The sequence below is a fragment of the Sceloporus undulatus genome, chromosome 2 (assembly GCF_019175285.1).
Source record: "Sceloporus undulatus isolate JIND9_A2432 ecotype Alabama chromosome 2, SceUnd_v1.1, whole genome shotgun sequence".
Lineage (NCBI taxonomy): Eukaryota > Metazoa > Chordata > Lepidosauria > Squamata > Phrynosomatidae > Sceloporus > Sceloporus undulatus.
Window position 1 is genome coordinate 160,682,199 of NC_056523.1, and position 12,214 is coordinate 160,694,412.

The 12,214-nt window shown below is 37.4% G+C and overlaps 1 protein-coding gene across 4 annotated transcripts in view; it reads right to left on the minus strand.

Annotated features, from left to right (window-relative positions):
- The window catches only part of RHOT1 (ras homolog family member T1), a 54,798-nt gene that overhangs the window by 30,060 nt on the left and 12,524 nt on the right, over positions 1 to 12,214 (minus strand). For all 4 annotated transcript variants that reach the window (XM_042453648.1, XM_042453650.1, XM_042453649.1 and 1 more), the window contains exons 2-9: positions 12,071 to 12,129; positions 10,554 to 10,635; positions 7,592 to 7,635; positions 7,090 to 7,143; positions 6,235 to 6,287; positions 4,739 to 4,847; positions 3,575 to 3,676; positions 521 to 619 (exon numbers count right to left, since the gene is read on the minus strand). In XM_042453648.1, coding sequence (XP_042309582.1) covers positions 521 to 619; positions 3,575 to 3,676; positions 4,739 to 4,847; positions 6,235 to 6,287; positions 7,090 to 7,143; positions 7,592 to 7,635; positions 10,554 to 10,635; positions 12,071 to 12,129 — 602 coding nt within the window. The remainder of the gene's footprint in view (positions 1 to 520; positions 620 to 3,574; positions 3,677 to 4,738; positions 4,848 to 6,234; positions 6,288 to 7,089; positions 7,144 to 7,591; positions 7,636 to 10,553; positions 10,636 to 12,070; positions 12,130 to 12,214) is intronic.

The following is a 12,214-nucleotide window of genomic DNA, read 5'->3' on the forward strand; positions in this document are numbered from 1 at the left end:
AGTTTACTGTGGTCTATGATCTCATACTAGAGATTTCATGCCAATAAAATAGCAAACTCCTAGTTTACACAGTGGCAGAATGCATCATGGCAACCATGGCCCAAAACTTAATAAATAAAAATTAGAAACCAGAGCATCACTCTTAAGTCAGTCCTGTACTTAGGCACTTGCTTACAGCCATGACAAACAACACATGGGCGATAAAAGTAATAAAGTGAACTTCTGTAGATATTATATAAGGGTTCCAAGTGTAGATTCTATAGCCCTGGCACATCACTGTTGGTACACATTGTAAAAGGTGGCTCTGCACAGATGCAAAGCCCGTTTATGTGAGTCACAGACACCTTCATTACACACAAAGGCTACATATTGGACAGAAATACTCTGAAACGTTTGCACAGAGGCCTTGTCAATGCATTAAAATGCTGCCAGCAGATTCCAGGTGATACACTTGCCTGCTGACTATAGAAGCCATACATAAAAAGAAGCAGCAAATGAGGGGAGAGAGAGAAAGAGAGACCTGAAAGAAGTTGAGTTCTGCATCATTAAGGGTGCCATCATTATCTTGATCTGAAATTCTGAAGATCCGAGTTAGTGCTTTTATACAGGCAGGTTTCATCTGCAGATCAAGAGACAGTAAAGAGACAGGATTATTTTCTTCTGACAACTTTGAATTTTTCCCCTTAAATATGAAACACAAAATCTGTGACAGAAGACATCAACCAGGAGAATTCTAACAAAGAATCCTCACATTATTGGCTCCATTTTTCCTGCATATAAAATAGAACAGTTTTGTTTACGTTTATCAGGAAAACTGTTGGTAGTAGGGCCGGGGGAGACTTATGCAATGATGGGGAAACTATTTCAAACTGGGCTAAAATCCAGTTTAGAGAGATTCTTAGGGCCACATACTAGAGATGGGTGTGGTCAAAGGCAACCAGCAATAGCACAAACATATTTTAATTTAAAGCTCTTATTGCCTGTAATTAAAGCTTTGGGAGAGGCATTTCAATTTTTCAAGATAGGAAAAATTGCACAGAGAAGGTGGGAAACCAACTACCAAACAAAAATGTAACAGAGAAAGTGGTTCTTGGGAAGGCTGCATTCAGCTCCAGGTCTGAGCCCCTTCACTCCTAAAGTAATGCAAAGGACAGGCAGGTTTTAAGTACAACATTTTATATGACTCTCACATTGTTTTCGACTCAAACACTTGATCTACTAATGAGTCTATATTATGTGATGGGACCTTATTCTCTTTTGCTGTGGAATTCTGCCACTCATCCTAAATCCTTAAGGATGAATAAGACTGCCAATAGTCAAAGGCTGTGAATAGTTGTTTCTGTAAATAGGGCTTTTTACTCAAACATGCCAGGGCTGCTAACAAACATAAATTACAAACAACAATCTTCCCCTCCAGTCAAAACTCTTCCTCAGCTCCAGAACAAAATCTGATTGAGGTTTAATGGCAACAGTGCAAAACTTTACAAAGACTAAACAGAGAAACTATGGCCTGATACAGACAGGCCAAAATAAAGCTGCTTCGAGTCACTTTGGAGGTATGGTGTTTCAATGATGCATGCGTCCTAAGAGTCTGGAAGCTGCACCAAAGCTGCACTCCAGTCCTTAGGACCAGAGCATGGCTTTGGTGTGGCTTCTGGACTCTTAGGATGCATGTGTCATTGAAACACCATACCGCCAAAGTGACTTGAAGCAGCTTTATTTTGGCCTGTCTGTATAGGGCCAATGTAACACCTTGCTAAAATATGGTGCGCCTGCACAGTGAAGATGTAATTTCAATACAGTCGGCCCTTCTTATACATGGATTATTTATACACGGATTCAAGCATACATGGTTGGAAAATGTTGAAAAAAAGTATAAACTTCAAATACCAAACCTTGATTTTCCATTTTTTATAAGGGACACCATTTTGCTATATCATTATATTTAATGGGACTTGAGCATACACGGATTTTGTTATACACAGGGAATCTTGGAACCAAACCCCAGCGTATAACAAGGGTCCGCTGTATTCCAATCCAAATTCTGTACTAATAGGAATGGCACCTCACGTCAGAATTTGCTATCAAGAACATCTTACTTGCCAGCCTAGTTTCATGAGATTTTTCACACTAAGAATAGAACACAAGAATAAGATACCTAGTTTAGGCTCTAGCACTGTGAGAGACAGTCAGAAACTTTACCCTAATATGACATTTTCCTGACTGAAGCTTGAACAAAAACATTTCTGCCCTCTAAAATAATATTTTTAGCAATTAGCACTTGTTCTTTGTATCTTCTACTTTCCACTGATGATTCAAGTGGGAGAAAATCAGCAACAAATGCCAATTCAATCCTCTATGTGTCACATTCAAAATATCTTAGCTGAATTTTCAAGTTTCAATCGTTATATGAAATTTCAATCGCTATATGAATGAAATATTTCAAGACAAGGGTTTCCCTGACCACACAATTAAGAAGCTAATGAATACAGAAAATTAAGCACTAAGTTATTAATCATTCCCATGATATCAGTTAAGGTAACACTATTTTATAACCTACAAAGAGAGAAAAGAATTCATCAGCAAGAAGCTGTCAGAATATGTGTTCCCTAATCTAACTGCCTGTTCAAACTACAATAGATATGTTCAATCAATGGTTGTCTAACATGTCCATATCTTTCAAGAGGTCTGCTCTAGTTGGAATATGCAATATGTGAATAAAATATGAAAACACTTTGTTCATATTTGATAATATAGATCTGCTTTATCTTAAAAACATCAACATCCAGAATTTCTGAATGAAAGACATCCAAAATAGTTTCAAAGAAAAGTACAATAAAATCCAGGATTAAAAAAATACTCATCTAAAGAGTCAGAGATAAAGATCACAGCAGAAAACCAATAAGAATAAATTTACAGCGCTTTATAAATAAAGGTTAATAATAATAATAATAATAATAATAAGAAGAAGAAGAAGAAGAAGAAGAAGAAGAAGAAGAATAAAAGTACAGTGGAATGAACCTAAGGCTCCCCCTTAAATACCTGACCCTACTGTACATTGCACATTTTAGAGCCTTTTAAAGCTTCTCCTAGGAACAGCAGCAGGCAAGACTTGTCCCCATAGTGTGGGATGACAGACAAGAACGGCAAACACATTCCACTTGAGGTTTACAAAAGCTTTAGAAGGCACCTCTGATGTGCAGCAAGGACATGCTGCTGATTGGACCTCAACCCACATCTCAAGCCCATTCACTGGCTAATGGGTTTACTGTTTCTGGATGAAGTTAAGCCAGCAAGTTGGCCGCTAAAATTTACAATCATGAGTTGAGTTGAGTCAATGAGTCATTTATCGCCGAGTCGAGTCCAAGTAGAGTCATTGAAAGGACCTGAGTCTGACCTGAGTCCAAGTCAATCAACTTGGGCCTACACCACTGCCTAGAGGGCTGTATGGATCTTACCCCTAACCTAAATTCATTCATCTTTGAGACACATTTGATACAGATATCATGCTGCTACACAAGCTTTGACAAATCATTTGCAAAGCTGATTTTATGAGACCAAAATATAAAAATACCTCTTTTTCCTCTGGACAATAGAGGGGTCCTGTAGGATGCAGAACAGCTTTCTGTGCATAATAAAATAGTTCAGATATATTCTTCAAGTTCTTGGCTGAGCACTAAAGAAAAATGAAATTGTGAACATGTGTGAAGAGCTTTACCATGACATAGGTCTACCTTTGTTTTAAACCATGGGTGTGGCTTTCTTTTTAGCAACCTGGAAATTTAATTTACATGAAAAGCAAGATATAAATATCTAGTATTAATAAACAAAATAAAAATAGACTTTATAAGAGTATCTATGTACTAGAGATAGCATCAAGGCTATCCGTCCTGTTCAGAGAAGCATTCCCAGGCATTGCCTGACTATTATTTGTTATTTGACATTTTTAATTTGTTGCCTGCTTTACTTTACTGAACTCTTTCCTGTATTGTTATGTATTATTCATATGTATTATGTTATTATTTCTTAGATTGTACGCCATGGGCAAGTTTACTTTACCTATGTAATTGTTTGTATGTACAACGCTGTGTAAATCTACAGTGCTATATAAATAAAGCATAATAACAACAACAATAAGGCAGGTTCAATTATATGTACTCTTATTATTTCATATTTTAATTCCAAATCCATGCAAAAATCTGTTCCCCAAAGCAGCTCACATCAAAAATAAAGACAAAAGATCTTCCTTCAGATTTTCATTAAAGATACAGAAAAAGAAAGGGGAGTAGCGAGAAAGAAGAAGACGAAAATCAGTTTGACTGTCATAATGAGAAAAGGAGGAACAAGCAACCATTTGGCTCCATTCACAACAAGCTTATCCTCTTGTGTGTTTGGTTTGAAGAAACTATCTGGTGCCCTGGCCTTTTCTTCTTGCTTGCAATAGACAAAAACAGCAGGGAAACTGGCAGTTGGGAAGGAGTTCTTTCTGGGAGGGAAGGGGAGCGAGTTCCTTGCAGCTACTTCTTTTAGAGATCGATGGCGGCAGCCAAGCGGATCTCTTTTCTCATTATATCTTTTCAAAAATAAAATGGACACAGCCTCCCTTGGTCCTTGTTCCTCCAGCTGGTGGCAAAGTGTCCCTCTCATTTTAGCAAATAAAGTGTACTGAAAGTTAACTATGTCATTCATGCACCCATATCAAATGATTTCATTTGCTAAACAAATACTTTTTTTTTACCTCTACACAAGTTTCTATCTCTGTATATTGGTTCATGATGGGAAGGATGGTCTCCATACTACTGTACTCCACCAGATCTGACTTGTTGCCAACCAGTATAAGAGGCAGCCTGAAAATCAGATATGAAAAGTTCTTACAGTGAAGAAGATATTACCTGCTAATTTGACATGTCACAAGCATGTTCATCATTCTTACAAGCTGCTGATTTATGATATTAACAGGTCTGGGTTCCAATGCTACAGAACAGAGTAAGTCTGGATAAAACTAAAACAACTTTCCTCCAAACAGAAGGCATATAAATTTTTTCTTTCCAGGCACAATTCGAACTGCTGGTGATCACTTAGAAAGCCCTATACAATTCAGTTCCAGGTTATCTGAAGGACTGTGTTCTCCAATATGAAAATGCCCATGTTTTGAGATTTTTTCTCTGCAACTCGTATATCCAGTAGAAACGTGAGAGGGGGAATTCTCAGAGCTACTCTTGGGCTTTGGAACTCACTTCCTAGGAAAGCTAGCCTGGTACCCTCCTTATTAGCTTTCCGCAGACAGGTGAAGACCTGTTTGTACTGGCAGGCCTTTGAGAATTGATTTTTCAGGATTAGCCTTGCATAATGTGCTGGATTTTTGATGTTGTTGTTTTAAATGGTTACACATGTTTTGATGCTTTATAACAGTTGTATGCCAATAATTTTGGTTGTTTCGTAACTTTTGTATGCTGATAACTTTTTGCTATGTTTTCACTGTTGTAAGCTGCCTTGAGTCCCAAACTGGGGAATAGTAGGATTTAAACAACAATAACAACACTCCTAATTAAGAACACAAGGCAACCATTTTATTAAAATGGATGCCAAATTTAAGTCATACATTTTGGAATACTTCCCAATATCATCTGTTACACCACCTTACGATACTCAAACTAGAATGCTCCAATGGGCACTTTAAAATATACATGAATCATGCAATAATTCATTCTGGAAATTTCATATACATATTATATATAGACATGCACCATCAATTAACTAAATAGCTAATGCATTAGGCATATGCACAAACTTTTCTAAAAGTATGCATGTGGAAGTAAACTGAGGTTTAGTGTTCACTGTTTGAGATCTAGTTTGCATCTAGAAAGGCAAAATGTTTGGGAAAGAATGGCTTGACATGGTTTTCAGTCTTTATCCAAGTGCAGCTGTAATTTTAGCTTCCAAAATTATTCTCCTGGAACTTATAACTGCTCAACTACTTTACCTGAAAATGAATAGGAGCCTACATAGAGGCATAGGGCATATATCTTGAGAGAATGCTGTACTATACTGCAGTTCATAGTGTGACAATCCTATGCTTCATTGATTATCCCAAATAACAAGCAGCCAAATATTGTATAAATACTACAAGGAGAAGATCACTGAAATGGAATGTCCTTCATAATGGATTTTTTCAGCATCCCTCCCAGAACCCTAGGATTTGTATTTAATCAATTTGCATTGTTTTCAATATACCTGCTATCTTTGTCTGTTCTTTCATTGATGAGAGGAATCCATCGGCTTGTTACCTAAAAAGCAACAAGTTAATATTATTAATAATGCTACTCTTTCCACTCAATCCACTTTCTAGATGTTGGAAATGTATTTGTAAAGAGTGAGCAAGTGACGTGAGCAGATGGACAAGACTTTTCAATGCTTATGGTGAGTGTACAGAATTTAGATTAGTACAGAATTCAATGACAGGTACCAAGAAGATTTCAAACTTAGATGATGAAGAACAAAAAAGAGAATATGCTTTTGCACACTGATTTCACACATATGTGTATATTTGCTACTCACTTCTTGTGTATCTTCCTTACAAACATGTTCTGAAGTTATAACCTACTTTTGAAAGGACCTCACTATGAAGCAACTGCAGTTCCAGTCATTTCAAACTGGACTTTTTCAGAGATTGAGTTAGATAGCTCATGTCATACCCAAAGTTATTTCAACATATTTTCCCCATGCTATGTCTAAAAGACAAATTCTGACTGATGCAGCAGACTATAAAAAGCAAGTAGCCGCTGGTCTACCCTTCTCATTCTTTCTTAATTCATCATGTATGAACAAAACTGCTGTCTTCCCAAAGGAGTCCACCAAGGTCAACACACTAAGCCAAAAATGAAGTTATCATCTTCTTTTCAAGACTGTTTGGGGAAAGGTTGAATAGGCACACTGTTGAAGTTGGTTACCATAGACAGATAAATTATCTCTCAATATTCAAAATGTTTTGAACAGATAACCTATGCACCTGGAGACAAACTTTCTCATTCAAAGGAAAGAGATATGTTAACACCAGCCAGAATTGAATAAAAAAGGCCGCTCTCATACCTTATCGATTGAATTCCTGTTGTTAACAGCATATACTATGCAAATTACATTTGCCTGCAACAGAGAAGAAAACAATTTGATTATAACTGTAAGGTTTTCAAATTGTAATATTACCTTTGAAAAGGAAAATTCATTTTGCTAAGGATCGCTTTTTGCATTGTTCTGCTTATAGAGGCTCAAAGGGTTTCCACCCTACTGATTTTTAAATTATAGAGTTTTAGGGATCTGACTTTTGTGACCAAACATACAGTCACAATAATATCATTTCAGTTACTAGCAAAATAGGTAAGGATAGAAAATGCAGATATTTATTGTTCTAGGGGCTTGCCAGATATATAGATTATTCTTTGCAGAAACTGGGCTGTTATAATTTCTTATTAACAAAAAGGCCTTTACTCGCCCACTCATCATTTTATAGGCAGCATCCATTTCATAAACCTGTATGTTTAGAAGACAGCTATAAAAGAAGTAATTTCAGAACAGACGATGCATGGACACTCACTTGTGATATTTCATGATGGAGTTGTTCATCACTTTGTTCAGATTCTAAACAATGAAACAGGAAAAGTTAACAAATATTGTTTATTTGTCTGGATAAGGCAATTGCATCAAGCATGTTTATGATATAAGATAATATTAATCCAAACTTTCCGCTAGAAGTGCATTATCTCAATAAGTGATGACTTGCCTTTGTTATATTTTGTATTTTATACAAAGCTGTAAACCAGAAAAGCAGTACTAGTACAACATTAATGCATAAATGCCTTTCCTTTAACCAGGGAGTGGGAATCATGTAGCCCACTAGATGTTGCTGCATTTCAAATCTTAAAATATTTCTTACCACAAGAATTTACAGTGGCATAAGGATCCGTGGCAACACTGAACTATGGTAAATCTAATGTGAATCTGATCTAGGGTAGACCCACTGAAACAAATGGGGCACATTAGTCACAGTTAACTTAAGTCACATTGATTTACATGGATCCACACTATGTAGGACTAACAAGGCAATCAGGCCATTGTTTTGAACCACTTTAGTTAAAAAGACGATTGTCCTGTTTTTACAATGTTTACAAGTGAAGGATTTTTTTTAAAAACTGCAATTTTCGACAAGAGAGGTGCTGTTTTTCCCCAAAATATCAATCTTGAACATATGTGGAACTCAGATAAAATTTACGACTGATTAAAAACAGATTGGATTTATAACAAGATGTTGCAGCATGGAGCGATCTGCTTGCTGTTCCACTCAACCAGCCATGCTCATCTTCATTCAATTCATTTCCTATCCATACTTCTATTCCCCATCACAAACAGACAGTCAGCATTTCCTAGCCACAATTAATGTTCTTTCTCCCAGTGGGGCCTCCTTAACTTCTTCAAAAGATGAGGTTCCTTCAAGCCTGGTGATACTCTCCTCTTATACATGAGTGGTGCTATTTTGCCTAGATAAACAAGAAGATTAAGAAAGTCCTAACATCTGGACACATAGGAAATGATGCATTTATTGTACAGTCAACTCCCATGGGGAAGTAGGAAATAATTCAGACATGAATGGGAAAAAATGTCATGGGAAAATAATATCACAACCGAGAAAAGAAAGGATTTTAAAGCAACAGTGAAGATATTTACGGTACATATATTCGCCTGCAGACAAAGAGGAACCATTTGTTTTTCCTAGATCCCAGAGAATTAATCAGCCAAAAGAGCCTATGACTTCTGATGAAATGGAAGTGAGGGATAGAAGACATTCTGTCAGGCAGGGTAATTATCAACTAAACACACAGCATCATGCTCTATTACATCTATGGGGCAAAACAGACTGGACAACAAAGTGGGTTTCCAGCTGATAATGCAAGCACCAAGACTCCTGGTAGCCAGCTTCATGCTGCTCGGCTGCCCAGATGTGGTTCGGCCTTCAGGTGCTCTGGAAGCGCAGCGTTTGCAGGAGTGCTGGAAAGCCACAGTGGGACAGGAAAAGCCAGCTTTTTGCCAGCACAAAAAGGAGCTGCAATTTGTCGCTTCTTTTTGGGATGGAAAAAAAAGCAGATTGGGACTGTGGTGTGCAGTTGCCATAGCCCCAATCCAGCTTTCTCAGGGGCAGCTTCAAGCCACCCCTTTGGGGCGGTCTGTTCCACCTCTATGTCAGTTGCAAATGGGGCAAATCTATCAGTTACAAATACAGCGCCCCCGCTCATGCAGGGGGATCCATTCCCGTTACAAACAATGGAGTGTGTGGTCATGGCAGTGTGCGTGCCATTTTTTTATTGTCATGCAGCTTCCGCATAAGCAGGAAGCAGCACGTAGTGCATCCATGTATGGTGTGGGTGCACTGTATATTAACTTTATTCCCAAAATTTGGCAGAAGCTAGCAGAGTATCAGTCTTCCATTTCATACCTGGTAGAAGCTCTAACAGATATCATGAGTCTTATCAACCATTTCTCTACCTAAACATTCCCATCTCAACTAACATATGATCCAAAAAGTTTAGATCCCCTATGGTCTTCCAATAATTTGTTCCAGTTTCCATCAGCCTCAGCCAATCTGAACAGTGATCAAGTGTGGCAGACACTGTAATTCTACAGCTTTTGCAGGGATGTAAGTTCTGAGCTCCTGATCTATAGTCAGCAGCCAAATATAACTGATTGTATCTGGGAGTGCCTGATGAACTAGTTCCAGTTATGTAATGTTGCTCCCAGGAAAAGAAAAAAACAGTTGTAGCCAGTGGACACAAGCATGGTATGAGTACTAGAGCACATTAGAGAGCAAAAATGCTGTTCTCTGCATCAGAAAGCCTAAGAAGCACTGATATAATGCAGATTTTCCAGACCTTAAATGATTCCAGCTCTTTCCATAAATTAGCTATGCGAGTATGAACAAAGAAAGAATGAATGGTATTTGTGGGACTCAAGAGAGAGGCAAACCAACTCACTTTTGGGCTATTTGTTAATGGATGGACACAAGCTACAGAGACAAGACAGCGGTGTCTTCTTGGTGCACAGGGAGAGAACATTTCATGGCTCCTTCAGCATGTCTTCAGTTTACCCAACAATTTAATATATCTTCCTCTAATCTGTCAGTTATACTGTGATCCTTCACAAGAAAAGATATGACAATATATGTGTCTTACTCTTTTTAAGACAGAGCTTTTAATAAGATGTGGTGCATTTTATCTTTTTTGTATGTTTAGTATGTCTTCTAGAATATGGCTGCATAGCCTGAAAAACCCACAAAAAAAAAACCTATGGATGCTGGCCATGAAAGTCTTCGACTTCACATTTAAAACTATTTAAAACTGTTTTAAGTGTTTTTAAACTGAATTTTTAATTGTTTTTAACTTTTAAATTAATAGGTTTTTAGCTGTACTTTGCTTTTAAGTTGTAAGCTGCTTTGAATCTTGTGTTCACAGAAAGATGAGTTATAAATTAAGTAAATAAATAATTTGAAAAAAGCAATAGACTATTACCTGAATAGTCTACTATATGGGTTGGCACTCTCTCTGGGGTAACATCAGCGGGGATGGTGATTTCTTCGGCTCGTGGAGGAACCTTAGTAAGAAAAAGAAACACTGTTGAAACTACTTGTATGTTATTCTATTAGGAAGGATAATAACTCAAATCAAGTTGATAGAATATTTCAGGTTCTTAATCACTGCTAATTTCCTTGATTTTATAGCCCCCCTGAAAACAAAGCCCTTTTTTATTTTCTCAGAGTCTGTCCTTGTAATTGAGTGCCTTGTAATTAATGGATGAGCACATTTTAAATTCATGTTGTAGTGACTACACAAACAGCCTGAAGTATTGCTCCAATATATCTTCTTAATCAATGACGACCATTATTAACAGGGTTAAGCAAGTTAATCCTGTAAACTCCTAGCCTCTTCATCCATATTGCTTTCTTCATTAATTTGCAATGGGCTATGTAATGGGTAACAATGAATCAGCTAGGGCCCATTACTCTGTTCTCAAGATAGCCAATGACTCTACCAAGCTGGGCTTGTAATGAACAGGTAACATGCTCATGTGTGCTGTCTGACTGATTCACTGTTTCATTGTGCTGTAGGGCAATGGACAACTTTCCTTTCCTGCACTGTTATCTTCTGCCCCAAATCCAAGTTTTGTTTTTAGCTTCTTTCTCTGCTTTGCACGGACAGAACAATCCACAGAAGGGAAACTGCTCACTACCAGAAGGCAAAATAAACCAACAAAACCCAGAGTTTGTTTCATATCCAACAGTGCACACCAGCAATGTATCTGTGGATCTCTGGCTTGTTATACCACAGAAACACATCCAATGTTACAATGCGTGCTAGTAACTGAAATCCAGTGTTGCCAACAAGCCTCGAAGATATTCCCCGGAATGTTTTACCAAAATCCCAAAACCCTGGAATTCCCCGGAAATTGGCAATGACTTAGCAAAATGACTTCAAATTCATAATACCACAGATTGAAATAAGTTCACACACTTAGAACATTGTTTTGTTTCAACTTTACAAGTATCACATGTTATTCTTCTTATACAGTGGTACCTCGGGATACGAAATACCCAGGTTACGAAATTTTCGGGATACGAAAAAATCCCATAGGGAATCATTGTTCCGGGTTACGAATGTTTTTTCGGGTTACGAAAAAACTTTTGGTGCTTTTTTCGGCTTTTTCGCACGGAATCGCGGCTTTTCCCCATTAGCGCCTATGGCAATTCGGCTTACGAAGGCTTTTCGGGTTACGAAAGCGGCCGCGGAACGAATTAATTTCGTAACCCGAGGCACCACTGTATATGTTTTAGGTCTTTTTTAAAAAAAACCAGAAAGACTGTATTACTTTTTCAGATGTTTCTGCATAAAAGAAAACAGTATTTTATACCAAAACTTTTCTATACTAAAAAATTATTTTATGGTATATTCTTTGGTGATATTTTCATAGTATTTCAACTTTTTAAAATGGGGCTTTAAAAAACCCAATTAGTTTTCCTGACAGAACGTACCTCTTCTGGAAATTCTTCACTGACAAGAGACATTATAAGTGATGTCTTCCCAACTCTGGCTGTGAAATTTAACACATAATACAAATTAGATAATTATATCTATAAAAAAGGTAAAGGTTTTCCTTTTGATAAATTTGTCTAGTC